At 45.2% G+C, this 22,052-nt stretch overlaps 1 protein-coding gene and 1 pseudogene across 1 annotated transcript; one reads left to right on the forward strand and one right to left on the reverse strand.

Moving 5' to 3' along the window:
- Positions 1 to 2,436: 2,436 nt before the first annotated feature.
- On the reverse strand, positions 2,437 to 6,914 carry LOC123397124 (annotated as a pseudogene).
- Positions 6,915 to 8,708: 1,794 nt separating this feature from the next.
- On the forward strand, positions 8,709 to 18,175 carry LOC123452138 (protein NETWORKED 1B-like). The gene is made up of 6 exons (XM_045128731.1): positions 8,709 to 9,366; positions 10,534 to 10,736; positions 12,740 to 13,087; positions 13,173 to 14,599; positions 14,709 to 16,382; positions 16,791 to 18,175. Exons 2-6 carry the CDS (start codon positions 10,634 to 10,636, stop codon positions 17,844 to 17,846), a joined length of 4,608 nt encoding a protein of 1,535 aa, XP_044984666.1. The 5' UTR covers positions 8,709 to 9,366; positions 10,534 to 10,633; the 3' UTR covers positions 17,847 to 18,175.
- The last annotated feature ends 3,877 nt before the right edge of the window (positions 18,176 to 22,052 follow it).

The raw sequence follows: 22,052 nt of genomic DNA on the forward strand, positions 1-22,052 counted from the left end.
TTCGATAACGGCGACAATGGCACCTTGTCCTCTAACCCTCCTCGAGTCGCGGATGGCTACAACTGCGCGGGGGACCCGAAGGGAAAAGGGCCGGCGAGGAAGTGGTCATATGCCCCACTCTCCTCCCTACGCAATGTTTATATAGTTTTTAGTAGTAGTAATTTAAGAAGTATGTCCGATGAACCGGAGATGATCTTTTGGCTTATGTTTGATGTCCTTTTGAAGCCGATTTTGTGTTTGTGTGTTTTTTATTTTGTCGTCTGATGTTTGATCACTTAGGGCGTGTTTGGTTGCCTGCATCGTTTTTTGCTCATTTGCATACCTGTCCCACTTGGGTCTGGTTGAGCATATGCAGGAAAAAAAACAACATCTGCATGTTGATTGGTTGCCTACATGTCCTATCCCTGCATCGTAGTGACGCCTCTACGCACCGCGTATGGTTGCTCCCACTGTATGTGGTCACACGAGTGCATGTTGTTTGGTTACATACAAGCATAGACTTGTGCTCACCTTATACCCTACTTGATGAGCTTACCAACACCACTACATCTTACACACATTCACACCGAGCACACCAACGCACAACACAACTATGACGATGAACTGGACGAAGATGATGAAGTTCTTCATCCCTAATGGTCAATCCACCTTGCCAACCGCAACCTTGCTGCATGAATGCTCTCACACATACTTGGAGTAAGCATCTTTTGTCGCGTGCCTAATCTTAAACCCTCCTCTGTGGTTGCTGTTGTCGTACCCTAAAACTTGTTTGTTGCAAGCTTCCCATGAACTGTAACCCCCTGGAACCCTACCTTGGAACACCACATACCACTTGCCCTGGCACAAGAGCAATAAGTTCAAGTAACAAGCATTGCAACACACATACAACAAGCAATGAAGAACTCTAGGAGCAACCAGTGGAGCAGAAGAGCATTAGTAAGCATGCATGATCATAGCAAGTTCAACCTACACTACTTTGGTGTCATCCTACCACCACATCCAAAAGAGGGTGTATTCCTACCACCGCAGGTTCGTGATCACCGTGAGGATCACTGTGAGGGGTTAGTATATACCACCTTGCCAAAATATATAGACCATAAGATTGTTTCTAAGCCCTAACTACACAAATATACATCGTCATCGTCATCGTCGTCCTTACTGCCACCGCCATTGAGGATCATGCACGCCGTCGCCACCAGAAGAAGCAACACTAATAGTAGTGTTTGCCGAGACAGGTCCTCAGCCAGAGCATCGTGTGGGCTGGTCCCATGGCAACAAACCCAACGCCGTGGGCTTTGTTGTCCAGCAGGTGGCTGAGAGCCACCATGAGAGCCTCTGGGATGAAGCCTATCTGCTCCATGAGGGTGCCGTAGAGCTGAGCGTGGATGTCCACACTCTTGCTCTCCCTGATGGCGGTGACCACCTCCTTCACTGCCTCAGTCATGCTGCTGAAGACGTTGAGCTCCTCGTCCATGAAGCTTGCCCTCTTCCTCTTCCTACCAAGCACAAGAACATTCTCACCATCCTTCTCATGATTATCGACGTTGATGGTGTCTGACTCCTGGGTGTTTGGATACTCGGGCATCGGTGTGACAGCCCGATGCCGACGTTCCAGAAGATTCCCCTTTTCTTTTCGTTTTCGTCGTGTGTCTATTTTCTTTTGGCGCATCATCATCGCATCATGCGCATCATCTGCATTGCATCGGCATCTTTGTTGCCGCCAGTTTTCAAAAGTTGCATCCGTTGTTAGTTGCCGGTTATCGTCGTTGGTCGTTCCGAGTCCGACCGCACTCGCACGCGCCCGCGACATCGTCAAACCCTGTTTTAAAAGTGTGCGTAAAACTTTCTCTGATCGAGGTGAAACTTGGCACGCGGTCGTGATTAGTTATAGCCAGACCGCATGTCGAATTTTGTCGCGATCGGGGTCCGTCTGGTACCCGAACGGTCAACCGTAGCGGCACCGTATTCGGTCTACCGTCAGACGTTTGTCGGTGTTTTAAAACTCGTTGCCACGCCGCCCGTTCTTCCTCTCGTCTCCTGTTTTCCCCTCTACACAGCCTCGTACCCGTTCCCACGTTCGGAATTATCCGATTCCGACTGCGCGGTTGGATCCGGAACGCGATTCCAGTTAACCTAGCCCCCCATTTGTCTATATATAGGCCCTCCTCCTAATTTTTAGACAGCCATCCCTCTCCACCTCGAAAACCGCGCCCCTAACCCTAGCTCCCGCAGCCTCTCTCTCCCACCAGCGCCGCCAGCTCGCCAGGCCCGATCCAGGCCCACCTTGGGCCCAGATCCGCCGCCCCCGCGTGCTCCCCCAGCTCCAGCGCCATGGCCTCCCTCCCGAGCTCCCTGCCCACCTCGCCTGCGTGCCGCCCCAGCTCCCCGTGCCGCCCCGCAGCCGCCGCCGGCAGCTCGCCGGAGCCCCGCGCCCCCTCAAGCCCTGCTCGCGCCGTCGCCCCGCCTGCTCCTCTCGCCGCCTCGCCCCCGTGCAGTCCCGCCGGCCAACCTTCGCGCCGCCGCTCCCCTAGATCCGCCTAGATCCGCCGCCCCTCGCCTCCCGGAGTCCACCTCGTCGCCGCCTCCCGGCCCCCTCCCTGCCAAGGCCGGCGCCGCCATGGCCGAGCTCGGGAGCGAGCAGGAGAGGAACGAGAGCGTCCCTGCTCGTCGCGTGGGTCTGCTCCTCCGCGTGGGCTGGCCTCGCCTCCCGGTCCAGCTTGGCCTCCCGTGCCGCGCACCGACCGGGCCAGGTCCCAGCGCCTCCAGCCGGCCAGGCCAAAGTGGCCAGGGTGAGCTATCCCTCGCCCCTGCACACCTTATCTGTATTACACCCCGTTCGGCCCATTAGTGATTTAGCTTGATTTAGGAATTAATATAAATTCCAGATAAATAGGTAACATTTAGATGCCCGTAGTTTAATATCCGTATGTCGGATCGGAACGTATATATATGTTTTTCATGTAGTTTCTCGCGTAGAATCCGATTATAAAACATGCATAATTGTTTGACATTGTTTAGCATGCCATAAGCCTAGAAATGTGTGCTGTCTATATTGTTTCGTCCCGTAGATATTTTTTCGCGCGTGCCCGGATTGCTCGAATGCCTTAGGTAAAATGTCTATGTTTTAGGAACCATTTTTCCATGCATTTTAGAGCGGTCATTTGTATCTTTGCATGTAGGGATTGCCGCTAGTTTATTTTCCCGTGTATAGGTTATTTTTCTCGCATTTTCGTGTGGCATTATATTGTTGTGCAACCCCACATATTTTATATGTTTCCGGGATAGAAAAATCCTGTGCAATTAGTTTTCGCTTTTGAGCAAATTAGTTCGCGCGATATTTGGCCATGTTGTCCTTTTGTTTAATTCGTAGGATTTATTCCGTGTTTCGTTTGTCGGAGTTGTCAACTAGGGAGTTGTTCTTGGATGTTTGCTCTAGCCCCTGGTATTTTTGGTTGCAATAGAAATGCATATTTAGGTGTGATTTGCTTGCTCTCAAGTTGCTAGAAATAGTGCTGATTTGGAGGAGCTGAAATATTTTCAAAGTCTGGAATCTGTTATATTTTGTTGCTGTTTTGTTTTGCTTCTATCTGGTGATCTATAGCTCTTTTGAGGTTGGTCCAATGGAGTTAGTTGTAGCCCTTGTGTTTCTCTAGCATGCTGTGAATTTTCATACCATTTGGAGCCCTCTAGCTATAGGTTTTGATGCTGTCAATATAGCTTCAGATCAAAAACTGCACTTTCATGAGGTGTTATTTTCACTAAGTCTGAAATAGAGTGTGAGATGTCATTTTGTGTCTTATTTCCCTAGTGATTCATGAGGCCATGCTAGTTGTTGTTAGTTGTTTGTAGTAGTGATTCTTGCCCTCGTTCGTGTCATGCCTTGCTCGAGTTTATCGGAGTTGTGTAGCCCGTAGTTGTGGGGCGTAGTAAATGCTATGTGGCTGATTTTGGCAGATTGTAGTCATTTCTTGTGTTGCTCGTAGTTTTTGAACCGTAGCTCCGATTTGATCGTGTCCTATATGAAATTTGCTTAAAATCTCGTGTAGTTTCATTTTCTCTTGCTGTTTGTATGTTTTGAAGTGCTCGTAGCCGCCGTTGCACACATATTGCATTCATGTCATCATATCTTGCGATGCTTGTATCTTTTGAACCGTAGCTCCGCTGGAGATGTTCTTTATGTGTAGATTGCTTGAAATGACGCGTAGAATCACGTGAACCTATTTGTTTTGCTATTTAACAACTAATTAAATGCGTTAGTTCAAATCTGGACAGAATTGTAAATTAACATGTGAGGTCGTCTCGGAGGTGCTATATGTCATTTCCGACCTCATTTAAAATGCCTAGATAGGTAGATTAATTGCGCTTCACCTCTTGCCATGTTTAGCCACATTTAATATTGTCGTGTACCTATTCGGGATAGAACTAAATAAATAAACGTGGAGTTTCGTCAATATGCAACTCGTTGCATATCGAGCTTCACTTAATGTGAAGTGTTTGATTGTTGTGATTGTCATGCCTTGCATTAGTCCGTTCATGCATCATATGTGTTGTGCATCGTGTGTTGATTCTTGTTTTCGGTTTCCTCCGTCTCGATAGAGTTCCGCAAGCGTGTCGGATTGTGAGGACTCGTTCTACTACATCGCTTCGTCTACTTCACGGAGGCATTCTTCTTCCAAGCGGGATCTCAGGCAAGATGACCATTTTCCCAGATACCATTACTATCATTGCCAAGCTAGTTTTACCGTTTCTATCGATTATGTCTCGTTGCCTACCACCTGTTAAATATTAGTCTCTGAACAATGCCATGAAAACCTTCAACCTGTTCAACCTAGCAAACCACTGATTGGCTATGTTACCGCTTGCTTAACCATGTTGTCAGCGTTGCTAGTTGCAGGTGCAGTTACTTCCATGTGATAACATGGGTTCCTTGTCATATCACCATATTAATGCTATTTAATTTAACGCGCCTATATACTTGGTAAAAGGTGGAAGGCTCAGCCTTTCTAGCATGTTGTTTTGTTCCACCTTTGCCCCCTTAGTTTCGGCTACCGGTGTTATGTTCCATAAACAAGCGCTCCTAACATGATCGGGGTTGTTGTGGGGACCCCCTTGATAATTCGTTTTAGATTAAAGCTGGACTGACAAGGCCCAACATTGGTACTACATTTTCCCAATATAATAACTTTGTTAATACTGAAAGCATAGGGCGTCATGAACCTGAGGAGTAATTTCACATAATACAGGGAGGGCCAGTGCTGATGGTGCTGGTCCAAAACAGAGCACTGTGCGGGGCCACCGCGAGGAAACTCGAGGTTTGGCACTCGTACGCGTAGCTTATCCGTCGTGTCCTGAGAACGAGATACGCGGCTCCTATCGGGATCGTCGACACGCCGGGCGGCCTTGCTGGATTAGTTTTACCTTTGACGAGATATCTTGTGCATCGGGATTCCGGTGATGCTTTGGGTAATCTCAGAGTTGAGGTTTTCCACTAAGGAATCCGACGAGATCGCGAGTGTCGTGATTGATGATTTCTATGCGGCTTGTGGTAATTTGTGATGGACTAGTTGGAGCACCCTTGCAGGGTTAAATCTTTTCGGAAAGCCATGCCCGCGGTTATGTGGCAACGTGAAAACTTTGTTTAACACTGGTTCTACATAACTTGAAGTTAACTTAATTAAAATATGCCAACTCTGTGCGTAACCGTGGCTGTCTCTTTCGTGAGTTCCTTCTCCGATCGAGGACACGGTGGGGTTATGTCTGACGTAGGTAGGTGTTCAGGATCATTCATTTGATCATGATTAGTACACGTCCGTTATGCGTAGTTCTTCCCCTCTTATTTCTTGTACTTGTATGTTTAGCCACCAAATATATGCATAGCCGCTGCTGCAACCTCACCACTTAACCATGCCTCACCCATTAAGCTTTGCTAGTCTTGATACCTTTGGAAATGAGATTGCTGAGTCCCCTGTGGCTCACAGATTACTACAACACCAGTTGCAGGTACAGGTAAAGGTTACTTGACGCGAGCGCGTTGATTGTTCATTTGGAGTTGCTTCTTCTTCTTCTTCTTCTTCTTCTTCTTCATCGATCTAGGATGGGTTCCAGGCCGGCAGCCTGGGATAGCAAGGATGGACATCGTTCTTCTTTTGTCGTTTGTTTTCGTCCGTAGTCGGACCCTGCTCTTACTCTTGATGATTATGTAATGTACTGATGTGACTCTGATGTAGCTTGTGGCGAGTGTAAGCCAATTCTATATATATCTCTTCCTTTCAGTACATGTACTTGTAACGATATCCATTCTTGCGACACGACGAGATGCGCTTCTATCCCTGACGAGGCCTTCGTCCCAAATTGAAGATAGGGTCGCATCTTGGGCGTGACAATCGGCAAGCCCATCAGCTGACTAGAGCCCATGGCATGCTTGCCGGTTGCCAACTCGAAGGAGAAGATCTGCTGCATGTGGTGGTACTTCTAGATAGGGGTGTTGAGGTACTCTGCGTCCTTGGGGTGAGCCTAAGAAGAAACATGGCAGATAGATTAGTTAGTATGGCAATGGTTCATAGGCTTGAACTATTGGTTTGTTAGAATGGCATGGTTTATGAGCTAACCGCGATGTGGCCATGGTAGTGCTCTACCTCCACAAGGATCGAGTAGGTGTCCTCATCCCATGAAGCACCGTTGAGGTCTCTGAGCTTGGACGCAGTGATCCACCTAGCTCTCCACTTCCTCAGGTGGTTGTACACCTGGGTCGAGGTGACCTCCTATCCACAGAAATCAAACACCTGCTTTGCAACAAGGTTCAAGTGCACCTCCTTGAAGCCCTTGTCAGTCCTCACCCCACTAGATATGATCTCACACATCTTGTTAATCACAAAAGTGGAGAGAAGCGGCTGCCATTTCATGCTATACCCCATGTCATCCTTCTTCTCCTTTGTTGCTGCCTTTTAAGCAGCAGCATGAGCAACAACATTGGGCTGAGCCAGCACAAATGGAGGAACCGTAGGTGACACCTCGAAAACCTCTAAATCAAAATGCATCTGTTCCATAGGAGGCTGAGAGTCCTCGACGTAGGACGGCGGGAACTGGCTCTCGGACAACACGAGGGCCTGAATAATCTCTTGCGTTTGTGTGGTCATGTCCTACAAACGTAAGCGCCATGAATTATCAAATCCATCAAAGCATACCACACATCAACACAGCAGACATAGCACTAATCTTGGACATATATGGATGATCTTGTTCAGCACTTGCACACTACAAGCAAACCATCCATGACCACTAGCTACCAACAGTTGCCCACATGAAAACACCCCCAACATGCTCCAAATCCATCATACCAAGCTACTACAACATCATAGTCAAACAGATCGGACGACCTAACCCTACCACATGGACAGATCTAGCTAGAACTAGTAGAGAGGAGATGATGATTGAACTTACATACGCCATCGGAACGGCCGGGGAGGAGGCACCTGGCACGTCCGAGAGGAGGAGGAGGACCCACCATCGTAGTCAACTGGTCGTCGGAGTTGTTGCGCCGCTTACCTCGTCGTCGAACTGGATCCGCGCTAGAGGAAAGCTAGAGAGGGGCGAAATGGTGGCGGGAGTTTTGCCGCCGCGGTCACCCTCGATATATAGGGCGACCGAATCGGCGGGCGGCGACTCGAATTCGTCCCACCGCTTTTTTGGAGATGCGCCATCGCTCCCGCCATCTCCCTCCCCTGCGCGGCGCAACGTTTCCCTTTCCTACATCGCTCGAGCCTGGCTCGCAAAAAACGACCGATTCAATCGTTCCCAGCGGGCCTGGCTGAGAGGTGCTTTGAGGTTCGTGTTATGCGGGTCAAACAGTGAATGCAGGCTACCAAACAACCCATTTTCATCCCGCGCGGGCGTGGCTGAGCCTAATGCAGGCAACCAAACGCGCGTGTAGGGTAGCTCAACGTTGTATAGATAGTATGGATATAGGGCGCCGGATATGAGATACTTGAATGTGGAGAATGAAATATGAGACGTGTCCGGTCAGTGTCCGTAGACGCGTCCATATACGCGATTGAGGGACCGGATTTGCAAGTTCGAGTGTATATGCTCTTATACTTTGGAATAAGATAATTTTTATATTGATATGGAGCGCCCTTGTGCTCGGCTTTGTAGTGTTGAGTATAACGATATCGTTGTATGCGCTATGAAAAAGGTCCCGACCCGGACAAAATTTTCAAGTAGGATCAAATCATGTTAATCATCATTATTCAAAGGATCAAAACAGTGATTTCGTTCTACTAGGACAGCCAAGTGATGGAGCCAAGACAATGCGTACCAGTCAGACTTTTTTCTTTCACATCGTACATACAGGAGCGTTTATATACACGCGCATACATTATATATATAGATTTACGAAATCATTGTAGACGTCTCATCGTCGACAGAAATGTTTCTTCCACTAAAAATACATCGTTGGAAATCCTAAAATAAATCAACAAAATAATGCAACCGCAGAACTTGAACCTTTATAGGCTAAAGATACCATCACCCCTCTTGCTGTGAGGAGGACTCTGGAGGCATCCTATCACTGTTCCGCGTGGCGAGAGAATACGATACTCCTACCTCATGCTACAATTTGCCTAGTTGCGCACTGAAATCCAATCATTATACTCTAATCATTCAGCATTACGCTCCCCTTAAAAGAAGAATAACCATCCAGCATTATACTGCCCTTCTCCTCCTCCAATCTTTAACAACACTAGAGAGGAGCCCCCACTCGCTAATCTTAGGGAAGCCACAAGCAGCTAATCAGCCAAAAAAGAGGCATCTTCTTCCACAACCGCGCAAATTTCCCGAGGGCGCACGAGACAAGCGCCGCTCAATGCCCCCATAATTAAAGGCGTCGGGGTTTCATACCCGTGCCCCGTGCTTTCGCCGTCCCCAGCTCACACGCAGAGACAAGAACACTGCTGCCGCTGCACCACCAACCGATCGCCATCGATCCGGTCCAGCCACCGGGAAGAAACAGAAGCAAAGCTCCACGATCGCCGGCTCTTTGCGCCGCGAGCCCCGTCCTTGCTTTCCGGCCGGAGCACTCGCCAACAAGCAATCAAATCCCCGTCACCACCGTCCGCCCTGCCCTCTCTCATCGATCGATCGATCAAACTCTGCTCTGCTCCGAGAAAGAAACGGGAGGGGGGCGGCTCCGGGGAGAGAAGCATCGCCATCTCGCCGCCGACGCATGCGCGCAGTAGGCATGGTGCATTCCGCCGCGGCGCTGTGAGCTCGTTCCTCCGGGGAGGGGGGAGATGGCCTAGCCGCCGGATGGGAGCGGCTGGATCTCCATTGGGTTGCAGCTGCAGTCGCCGACAGAGGAAAATAATCAGGGTAAGAAGAAGAAGAAGGCTGTCTTCTCTATTATTTGTTCTTCATCGATTGATGTTAGGTGTCGGTCGCTGCGTGATTGTTTCTTCCTTGAGGCGCGGTTGTTCCTCGTGGCCTCCGCCGGTGGATCGCCTTCCGTTTGCCGTTGCAGGATTGCCTTTCCCCTTCTTTTTTGCAGGTTTTTCGGGCCTGACCCTCCATGATCAGCAGTACCACCTTTACAAACTGCAATGATTTTCATCCTTTATTTTTTTTCTCTCCAATCTTTTCTTCGAAGATAAATTCAGTCTCATGGACGGAATTCGATGATTTCGTGTTCGTCTTCCGCTCGGTAAGATTCGGGAGGGATCTCAGTTTCTTGATGCAATCCCGTTCTCTGAAGGATGTTCTTTTCTTTCCTCTCCCTGCTCTCTAATCACCACTAATAGAGTGTTCAGGCAATCAATGTGGCCTCCTTGTCGCTGGGCTTGGAATTCTTGTGCGCTTTGCGGGTCATCTGGGAGCTGGAGAGTGGTTGGGGGCATCTTTTATTCGGGTGGTTGGGTTTTCTTGTCAGTTGTCACTGCCCACCCTTCCTTTTCTCTATCATTCTTGTTTGATGCTCCATTCATTCCTGCCTCTGCAAGCAACCTCCCTTTCTTATTATTCGTCACATTTTTTTTTGGTTCACTATAGTTTAATAGTAGAAGTAGGATTTTGAGCCGCTGGTGTTGTGAGCTGAAGCTTATGATCTCCTGAACTTCTGCAGAAAAAGCCCGCACATGTTTTTCTTTTCTGCTTTCACTTTGGATAAATTTCCTCTCTGCTCTTCTTTCCTTTTTTCGTTGATCAATTGATCACTCTCTAGATGGATGATGCTGCAGTATAGTCTCTAGTGAGTTTGTGTTGCATACTCTGCAGTTTTGTGATGGACAGCTTTGCTGTTTCCAGTTCATCATTTACTGTGTACTGCTTTGTCCATCAACTCAACTCATATGTTCAGTTCAAAACTAGTTTAGTGATCAAGAAACAAATTCATTATTTGGAGGATTAGCTGCTGCTATCGCTGCCTTGTCGTGTTGTTGATCTTGAGCTAAAATAGTACTAGCAGATAGTAACCCTTTCCCCCAGTTCGTTGGTTATTTCTGTATGTTAAGGCTATTTAACAATCTGAGGGTATTTATTTTTCAGGTAACTGGCTGGTGTTAGATTGTGATTCGTTCTTTTTCCTGTCATCCTTCTCTGCCTGCGTGATCATAGAACACCCTCTGCTGTTTAGTTTGTTGCCGTAATGGCAACGACATCGCCGACCGATGCTAAGCGCAAGTACTCATGGTGGTGGGACAGTCATATCTGCCCAAAGAACTCCAAATGGCTTCAGGAGAATCTCGAAGGTAAAATATGTTTACTTGTCGAGCTGTTTTGCATGCCATTTCCTTCATTCCTTGGATGACTGGTTCCTCTGGGTTCTAAAAACTAAACATGCCTCTGATGCTGATCTGGCATTAGAGTTGTAATCCTGATCCCGAAGTGATAAGCAAACACACACATAACTGAACTGGGTGCTCCTCTGAAATCAATTTGAGCAGACATGTAGAGTTGATATTCGGAGGTGGTTTAAAGAATCTTTACTGAAGACTGAAGTTTATCGGATTGTCCAAATGAGTGTTATTTGGTGATTTAAGTCCGTCACATTCAAAATTGGAAATTCAGAAAAATATGAGACAGTAATTTGTTGTTTAAATCTGAATTGTGAAATTTTAGATTAAAAAAAAGAAAATCATTTTATAGTTGAAATTTTGAAACCGAAAAATCTCCACAATGTACGGATGATTTGACTAAATACTTCTTTTAGGATCTGTGTTATTTATTTTTCAGGGGAGTATAGAAGCACCATTCTGATTTATAGGAACTGTGCCTTGATCTAGTGAGATTATTGCCATTGCTGTTATGTGGTCCCAAGGATGTAAATCTGAGAAAAAAGTTTCAATGATGAATTGCAAATTTCGTGTGGAAGTACGTGTGTGAAAGTCATAAGAATACTGTCGAAGCACATGGGCAACTTCAATGCTGCAAAATAGCAACTTAGCGTGAACATGTTCTTCTGCAGACACCCAGATCTTGGTTTAGTTGCGTACTGTAATGAATAATCAGATGTATGATATAATTGATTTTATGTTCGTTAATTAAGGTTAGACTGAAAATTTACTGCATTAATTTACGAGTACACACCATAGTAGAATATCTGAGCTTAATCAGCAGATCAGCTGTGCAGTACATTCGATGTACATTTCGATTATTATTACGTCTGGTAGATAATTAGCTGAAAATTCAGATTATAAAATCTACTACTCTATAATCTTGTGTTTATTGCTTAACAAGTTTAAAAAGTGAACAATCGGTCCTGAGTTGTGATCGGCGAAAAAATCTGAAGATGTCAAACCAACAGATCATGATTGAGATCTTGCAGAGTCTTATCAAGAACACAGGTCTTAACATGACCATGACTGTGTTAGATGAACGATATTCAAGAAAAATTAATATCATACTCCCTCCATTCTTAAATATATGTCTTTTTAGAGGTTCCACTAGAGGACTACATACGGATGTATATAGTCATACTTTAGAGTGTAGATTCATTCATTTTACTTCGTATTTAGTCCCCTTATGAAATCACTAAAAAGACTTATATTTAGGAACGGAGGGAGTATATACAAAATTGTACAAATGGAAATGCATGACACTTGCCTGTTTAATAATTAACATTAGAATGCAACTTCTGAATGTACATTTTGGGCAAATGATATATCGTAAGATTACTAGGAGTGGGACATCTTGTAGAGGAAAGTTCAAATGGAGTTCAGGCATTATTGCAAAATTATGTGTACTTGCAAGTTTTATGAGCAAATATGCATTTTTAGCTGTAAAAAAACTTTAGGTGCGACTAATTTCTATTTCAGCCATACTTCCTTTTTTTTTTGGTGCAGACGACAAAACGAAAAACACAAAGTTTGTGTTGTATTTTCACATGTACACACATATTGCTTAACTTAAGAATGCATTTAAAAATAATAATAATAAAGAGAACATTGGTTCCTGGGATCCAAATATCTTCTGTATTCTTTTAGGCACTAGTGACATGTGATGTAATGTGATAATAATACGGATTCTCTTGAATTGGGGGAATCCCCACTGGCTCCATTCCATGATTAAGATGTCATTTCATAATCAGTCAAGGGAATGCTAATTTACGCTGCATGTTTTAAAAGATAAATATTTAATAAGAAAGCATAAATGAATGTTATCGTTCCCTTTGTATTTGGATGATGCTTCAATTTTTTGAGAAGTTCGCTGCAGTTTGTACTGGGCTCATTTCTTTTAATTCGTGATCACACAGACATGGATAGCAAAATTAAGCTGATGATCAAAATCATTGAAGAAGATGCAGAGTCTTTTGCAAAAAAGGCGGAAATGTACTACCGAAGGCGGCCTGAGTTGATGGCCTTGCTTGAGGAGTTGTACCGTGCATACCGAGCTTTAGCTGAAAGATATGATCATGCAGCCGGGGACCTCCGACAGGCCCATAAAAAAATAGCAGAAGCATTTCCTGATCAGGTGCTTATGGACCCGGATGATGATCTGCCAGCTGAATCTGCAACCACTGAAACTGACCAGGACAATGCAGAAATGGCTCGATATTTCCTCTCTTTCATGAATGCTGGTGACCCAAAAATGCATGGCAAAGGTAAGAGTTTTTTTAGGAAAAAATGCAAAACACACACACACACACGTGGAAAATAAGTCGTGACAAGCAAAATGTGTTCTTACAGATGACCAAGATTACGAGAAGCTGCAGAATGAACTAGCAAGCCTGACACAGGAAAACCAAGACCTGAAGAAGAGGATCACATCAGTGCTAGAACAGAGCAACTGCGCAGAGTCCGAGGTTCTTTGTCTCAAGGAGGCTCTTGCGCAACAAGAGGCGGAGAAGGAAACTGCAGTTCTGCAATGCCAACAATCCTCTGCTAGATTACAGAACCTCCGGTCTGAGATATTGCATACCCAGGAACAGTTCAACAGACTGAAAGAGGAGATGCAAACTGGATTACTGCCTTCAAGCGCAGCGGACGAGCGTTTCCTCATGCTCGAAAGAGATAACCAGGACTTGCAGTTGGAGTTAGAGAGGCTGAAACATTTGCTGAAACAGAAGCACGATGAGCTAAATGAGAAGCAAGATGAGCTGGAGAAGCTTAACATCTCCACAGAAGAGGAGCATCTCAAGTGCATGCAAGCAGAAATGGTGAGCCTCTCTTTGGAGAAGAAGCTGTTGATAGCACATGACAAACTGAGCCATTTGGCTCTTGAGAAGCAGAGAGAAGAAAGCAAATTGAAGGACATTGAAACAGGCAAATTTATGCTTCAGAAAGAACTGGACAGTATTCTAGAAGAGAACAAAAGGCTGACTCTTGAGAAGCAGAGAGAAGAAATCAAAGTGAAGGACATTGAAACAAGCAAGATTAATCTTCAGAAGGAACTCGACGGTATTGTAGAAGAGAACAAGAAGCTGACTAGCCAATATCACTCTTCTTCAGCTGTGATAATTCGTCTTCAGGATGAGATTATTTCCATGAAGAATGCGCAACGAAAACTTGAAGAAGAGATTTCTAAACATACAGATGAAAAGAAGACACTTCAATATGAGCTTTCTAACCTGAAGGAGGATAGGAGTGAACTGGAGAGGAAACACTTTTCGATCAAGGAGCAGATACAATCGGTGAACGTAAATGTGGAATCACTTCAAGCTCTTGCACATGAGTTAAGGGATGGCAATGTTGAGCTGAAAGACATTATCAAGAACCATGAGAGAACAGAAGCGCTTCATGCCGAAAACCTGAGGCAGTTGGAGAGGATGTCTGAGAAGAATGCACATTTGGAGAAGTCCTTGACAGCTTCAACCACTGAGCTTGAAGGGTTAAGAGAGAAGAAGGCGGCGTTGGAAGAATCATGCAAGGAACTCAATTCCAAGATATGCATTCATTTGTCTGAGCGAGCTGCGCTTGTTGCGCAGCTTGAGGCAATTTCTCAGACCATGGAGGTGCTGCTCGATAAGAATGTTGTTTTGGAGAATTCATTATCTGATGCCAGTGCTGAACTCGAGGACTTGAGGAGGAAGTTGAAAGAGCTGGAAAAATCTTCAGAGTCAGTCAACAGTCAGTATTCGGCTCTTCAATCTGAGAAGACAACTCTTGTTTTTCAGGTATTGCCATAAATTATGTGAATAACCTTATTGTTTTCTACCAATTGCCATAAATTTTTACGTTTGATTGACCATCTTAATTATGTACTTACCTTAATTATTGTTCCAGGTTGATAGCATCAGCAATACTCTTCTGAGCTTAGAAACACAATACACGGAGCTAGAAAGACGACACTCAGCTCTACAAAAGGAGAAGGACTCGGTGCTTGACAAAGTGATCAAGCTACAAGAACAGATAAGGCTCGAGAGGAAAGAACACAAAGATCTTGCACTTTCAACAAGCAAGACTCGGTTTGATCTACAGAACAAAATTGACCTATTGCTAGAGGAAGACAGAAATAGAGAGGAGCAGCTTCAAGAGGAGAAGATGAAGATCATCAAAGCTCAGACAGAGATCTTTATCTTAAAAGAGAGTTTGCGCGATATGGCTGAAGCGAATTCAAGCTACTCGGCAAAGCTGCAGAAGAAGGAAGAAGCATGCAAGGTTCATGAGGAGAAATTGGACTGCTTGTCACAGGATAATCAGAAGTTAACCGAAGGGATCGGTTCATTACGGAGTGTCCTGCACTTGGATGAGAAGTATGAGTCCTTGGACCAAATGAAGCTTGACATCATTTTGCAGCTCATCCTGCATGAGGTCAACTGCTTAAGGAGTACAATATCTGATGCCCAGGATGTGAGACAGAAAGAACTTGTTGAGAAGTCACTTGTTGTCACACTTCTGGAGCACTTTGGGCAGGAGGTGGCCGATCTGCGGTCCGAGCGCAACATCCTCAAGCAAGACCAGCAAGCAAAGAGCGAGGAGTTGCTCCTGCTGCAGGCAGAAAGGCAGGAGCTTGCGGAGATCAGCGGTGAGTTCTGGGAAGAGATGGAGTCTCGTAACCAGAGAGTTGACGACTTGAGAGCCGAGGCGAAGTTCTTGGTTGGACAGTTGTCAGAACTTCAAGATTCTCGGAGGTCACTGCAGAGTGAGATTATAAAGCTGATTCAACAAAATTCTTTGCTGGCAAATGAATTGCATGACTCCAGGGAGAAAGAGATGATCTTTGAAGATGATTTCAGGGTTCTCATGAGCGAAGCCGTTAGCAAAGATATCCTTCTTGTGATATTTAGAAGCCTTCATGAAGACAGGTCCCTGGAGTTGAAGTCTTTGCATGATGATTTTGTGTCTCTCCAAGCTGTAGGAAGTGAGCTTTGTAAGGACATCAGGATGATGAACAAGAAGCTTGATAATTTTGAATTCCTGGATAACCACCTCGGCAAAGATACAACCATGAGCATTTGTGACCGGTCTAGTGGAGAAAATAATCACACAGAAGTTGACGACGCTGGCCTTCAGGAATCAAATGAAATGCTACTGGAGGAGATACTCAAGTTACATGGAAATGTGGAAATGCTTATTAGCAAGGAGAAGTCTTCTGTCGACATCAGATCCTGCAATGAAGAGATCACAAAGTTGGTAGCTCACATGCAAATGGCCTTGATGAATGCAGCTCTGTTCAAGGAGAAGATCGTCGAGCTCATCGTAACATGTGAGAGTTACGAGATAAGCGCCATGGTGCAGAAGGAGGTGTTCAAGGAAGATATCACCCGAAGGAACTCGTATGTGGACGAGCTGAAAGACAAACTAAATGCTGTGGAGATTGAGAACAGAAGACTGAAGGTCGATCTGAATGGCGACGTCACGATGTTAGGATCATTGCAGACCGAAGTCAGTGCCCTGGAGAAACAAACCGTGTCCCTTGCTAATGATTTCTTGCAATCAAATAAACTCAAAGTGGAGGTACACATTCCCTTTTCCATGTATTTTCGGCGATTACAAACAAGACGCGCACATGCACACAAAAGTTCAGCAGTCGGTTCCAAAAATTTAGTATTTTTCAGAAAATGCCATCTATTTAGTAATATAGGATTCGTTCTTCTCCTAAAAAATTCTTTTTAGTAGTGCCTTAGTACAAACAAATAAAAAAATTCTCCTTAATCTTCTGTTGAAAAGAGATATTAAAATCTTTAATTCTTACAATTACTCTGTTATTGGAGGATCTAACTACTAATGATAAGCATGGGAAATCTCGTATGCTTTCACTCAAAATGATATATTTCCCTAAGAATAAACCTGGCGCTGTGTACATTTCATGAAGTTATCCTTTTCATTCCAGGACTTATTTCACCCTTTTCTTCTTTTTCTTAGGAAAATGCATCATCTTCTCAGCCTCTGGAAACCATAGTGGGATCCAGTGATCAGAATGCAAATGAAACAGTGAAAGACATGGAGCTGCAAAAGTTGCGTGGAACAATCAAAAGGCTCCAGAATGTGGTCGCGGATGCAAGCGCCCTTCTCGAGCAAGAGAGGCTTGGTTTCAATGCCAATCTGCAAGAAGCGAGGAAGCAGATTGAGGCGCTGAAGCTTAAGGAGATCTTGGATGATGACTTGGTCGAAATGAACTACGAGCAAATGCTGAAAGACATACAGCTTGATCTCATCCAAACTTCTTCAGGCCGTCGAACCGAGGAGGCCCTTGGTCAGCAAAACAAAATTGCAGCACAGGGAGATCACAGGGTTCATGGCCTTGCTGGACCAAGCAACGGCCATGCGCGCGATGATTTCGGACCACCGCAAAGTGAGCCATTTGACAGTGGCAGCAGCAAACAGTCTCCTGCTGAGCTAGTGGTTGTGAAAGAGCTGAGCATTGTGAACCAAGAGCTACCAAGGTCCATCACCACGGAGCCGCACCAGGAGTGGAAGAACAAGGTGATTCAAAGGCTATCTTCTGACGGGAAGAGGCTCAACACCCTCCAGTCCAGCATTCAAGAGCTCAAAACAAACACCGAGGCGTCAGAAGAGAGCGAGCTCGAGGACGTCAGGTACCAAATAAAGGAAGCCGAGAGCACCATCATCGAGCTGATCGACACCAACAGTAAGCTGGCCAAGAAGGCCGAAGAGTTCACGTCGGCCGACGGTCTCGACGGGGACAACATTGACCTGAGGAGCAGGCACCAGCGCAAGATCCTGGAGCGTGCAAGGAAGATGTCAGAGAAGATTGGGAGGCTGGAGGTGGAAATGCAGAAGGTCCAGCAGGCCCTGGTGAAGTATGAGGAGGAGCAGACAAGCAGCGCGACGTCGAAAACCGTGCATCATCGGTCCAAGGTGCAGCTGGTGGACTATCTCTACGGGCGAAGGCGGGAGAATCGGAAGCCGCGATGCTCACCCTGCGGTTGCATGAGAGCGAAAACCATCGATGACTAATTCGGCCTTCGTTCGCGCCGCTCCTTTTTTGAAGGCGGAGTAGGGAAGGCTGGGGTTTTCAGTTTCAGATGGCGCGACTCATTATTAGTTCATGTTTTTCTAGGTAAATACAGAAAAAAGAAGTGGTAATGTAAGGGTTGTAAATGGTAGTCATTGACTGTAAGCATCTGCTATAAACTTACTGCCGGGCTTGTAAAATCACTGCTAACATTTGCTGCGTGTAGCTTTGCGCCGGCCCTGCATCGTCCCGGGTGAACATTACAGTGGAAATTGTTTGTAAACAAGAGAGGGCATAGAAATAAGTACCCGGAGAGCATTTTTGTGTGGTATTTTGTACATTCATCAATATCTGATCATTTGTCAATTTGACTGTTATCACAAGAATGCCGACTCGATTACGATTCTGAATCTAATGAACATAGTCTTTTTTAAACATCTTGTGTACTGGTCACAGAGATGTCAGGGGAAGGATCTAGTGCACCGTTGTTCAAATCAAAATTCAAAACATCATCAATATATGTTGTCACAGTTTTTCTTTGTTTAAAGTCCTTGGTTGTCAGATTGTAGTCAATCTGAACTTCATACATGCTTCCCCGCCCTTTTCTTCTCCTATCTATAAAGTTCGTATGCAGTTCCCCTGCATGATTCAGAAAAACAAAACAAAACAAGGCTCTGGATGCAAAAAATGACAAGTTCGACACTGAATAGTGCATAACATAAGTTGGTCTTTTGATTTGACCCATTATATCTATTGATAGCAATTTGCCATCTTTGTGCCTCGAGCTATCCTCTGAATTTTTGATTTGGAATCCTGTCGAAGTTTGTGAGTGCATCACAGCCATTTTGCAGCATGAAAGCATTAACATGGGGGCATCCTCCCTGTAAAGAAAGCATTAACATGGAGATTAGCAGCGTTCACATCCCTTTTTATTCTCAGGTTGTGTTGGTCCTTGTATAACTAAATGGTGTGAAAAACTTATGTAAAGCCTTGTGTACTGTCCTACTGCATCCAGTTGTCGGAATTTTCACATCAAGAGAACCGATTAAACTATTTCGAGGGGCCAATGATCAGTGTTTGCCGTTCCAGTATTCTACAGCTAACCTGTCAAGAGGTGCATGTTTTAGCCATGGCATTATTGTTATTGGGTTGGCAGGGTCAGTCAGACACTGGAGGCCGGTCTCCTCTTGTTGCCATGGAACCCACTCAAATCCAGTCGGTGGGTACCTAATAACCTCATTTCTCAGAACCTGCCGCGATCCCTTCCTCGTAACTTTGTAGTACCAAGTTCGATCGTATGTCGCCGAAACCGAAAAGCACAAAGTTGTTGGGGGGGAAAGAAGAAGCGCGGCATTCGTCGTCTGGGCTTCACGTTAATTACATTTTACAATCCTAATTCGTGGCTTGGGATACAGTTAACAGGGACCCGTGGCTTACCTCTCCCAGGGAGCAGAATTTCCAATGGAGTATTTGACTGCACAGTTGATGGATCGACGGAGCTGTCGAACCCCGACGTTTGGCCTTCATTGATGACGCCATTGGCTGTTGCTCTGACGGTTATATGTCATCCGCCTCATGGCCCGTATCAAGGCCAAGTCCCAGCTGAATGCGGCGACATGTTGATCCAATCGGTCGATCGCTTGCTCCAAACTCTAATCGGATGATCGGGCGGCCTTTCCAGCCGAAAATATGTTGATGTTAGGAAAAGGAAAAGCTAACGATGCATATCTGCATGGTGAGATTTCGTGTCTGCTGGACGGCCTCGTCTTTCAGAATAATAAACTAAGAAGGCGCATGGACGGACGTCACCGTGTACCAAACAGAATGGAGGCGACAGAATTTCTCCGCCGGGGTTCCTTTGTCTGCAATTAAGATCGGAGCAACATGCGTGCGTGAAAGCTCAGTCTCATCGACTACAGTTCTGAATATGTGGACTTCCTGTGTAGAAAGCACCAAGATTTTTTACCAGCTGAAAGAGATGAATCATCTCATCCGACAGGCAGAGCAACTTCCTAACTACTGTTTGCTTGACAAATACTCCTATTATTGTACGTACATGGAAAGTAAATAAGCTGTCGGCCGCTAAGTCTGAAGATTAACCTAGCTCATCTTCGTGGGCTAATCAACAATTAACAACCGAGGGAAGTAAAAGGAACGGGTCCGTAAACATTTACCTAAAATCGCATTTGCAGAGAGAGATCAGGCAATGCAGATGCATCCTCCCGACCAGCTGCCATTTTCACTCACCTACCGGATCGCATCAAGCTGCAGGACGCATGAGAGAGAGAGAGAGAGAGGGAGAGAGAGAGAGAGAGAGAGAGATGTTTGATGCAAAACACTTTGGTCTTCTATAAAGTGTCAAAGATATGCCAACTGCCAACAAGAGATAAGCAAACAAGTCATGTTCCAAAACTGCACTGGAAAAAGTGGCAATTAAGTGGGTATTAATAGTGCCTTTGATGACCTTTCTTCACGTAGTACTAGATCATCAACCCATTAACGAAGCCAATGATTACAGCAAGCAAAATGAATGAAGAAAACCACGCCATATCCTAAAAGTTCAATGTGGTATTATCAAATTTTAGTACTTCCTACGTCACGGTTTAGAAGACACAGTTAGACTTGCGTGCGTTTTAAAATAGACAAAGATTAAGGCACGTGGCATTTACTCATATCAGCTAATTAGTACTCCGTTGTACTACTTCTATATGCATGCGTAGTGTGAATGCAATTTTTTAACTCATTTCACAACCAATCAATAACCACCTAGGTCCTAGAGAATTTGCATGCACGCATTCTAAACCGTGACGGAGGAAGTACCAACAGAATAAGTCTAGGAAGGCAGCATCACTCCCAAAATTTAAAGAAAGTAAATGAAGAAACCATACCATTTCTTCTTGAGAATTGCAAACTGGATGAATTCATAAATTCATGCCTGTGTCCTGGTAAACGTCTCACCTGCTATTAGTCTTAGTCATGTTACATTTTTTATACATGATTTTTTTTATCTTGTTTCTGTGAAATATGTTGTCCGCACTTCTTCACTATTGCAGTCTTTTGGTGGAACTGGCCAGTGCATGAATTCAATACGGTTATCAGCTGATAGATCTCAGGGTCAATACCCATGCACTATTAATGAAAAATAGTTGTGACCTACAAGGATCCAACATGTGTTTTGTGTGAAACGATTCGTGCATGAATTTGATAGTTGCATGTTGGTGTAGTAACTGAATAAAGAGAACAAATAATTTATCAGTTGTCATATATAATGAACTACATATGTCGGGTATTTAAAATGAAAACACGCTACGATTTTTTTGTCACGGCCACCATAGTGCCAATACTTGCTAGCACAAGTTCAAACACGCATCACAAGAATCTTCAATTCAATCCTTGGAAGTTGGCACTGTTATAGGAAAACATTGAGCACTACCTTTCTAACCTCTCCTCGGTAGATTATTCTTAGTGATAATTCTCTAGTGCGAGTTTCCTTTTATTGGCACAATTTTTAGTGAAGTTGACGAATCAAATCATGTTTATAATGAAAAAAAAATCCTCTACACCCATTTAAGATGAGTCTCCTTTTGTTGTAGCAGAATGTATGAGGGAAACTCCCTTCTCTACTGAAACTCTCCCTCCTAAAAACCCTCTCTCTCCTAAAAACCCTATACCACCACCAACCCTCTCTTCCCTCTCTTTCTCCCTCACCACTATTATAGGCGGCCATCGGGAAGGAACACAGAGCCGATGAAGATAGTGGTGAAGCCCTCATTGATCCTTCACAAGGAGAAATCGAGGAGCCAACTTCGGGTGGAGATGGCAGCGGCGGTGCTACCCTTCTCTCACGCAATGGTGTCGAGTAGAGTGGGTGCGTCGACAACGAGATATGTTGTGCGACCTCAGGCACAGTGGTGCCTGATGGACGGAGCCGCGGTTACCCTGTGCAAGATGGCGTTCGATCTATCTTAGTGGTGCCCATATCTGGCGGTTTAGTCAGTGTGAGAGGCTGCAACGGGCAATGACCATATATATGTGACCTCCCTCAGCGTTGTTCCCCTTGCCTAGGGGTCTGACCCAATCGATCGAGGTTGTGGTGGTGTATGCCAGGGTGGCGGAACCGAGGATGTGGTCTACAAATCTGAAGTGGCCACATCAACGAGTGGATCTGGGTGTAACCCTATGTCAAGTATCCCCCTCTCGCTCATCAA

The sequence above is a fragment of the Hordeum vulgare genome, chromosome 5H, assembly GCF_904849725.1.
Source record: "Hordeum vulgare subsp. vulgare chromosome 5H, MorexV3_pseudomolecules_assembly, whole genome shotgun sequence".
Lineage (NCBI taxonomy): Eukaryota > Viridiplantae > Streptophyta > Magnoliopsida > Poales > Poaceae > Hordeum > Hordeum vulgare.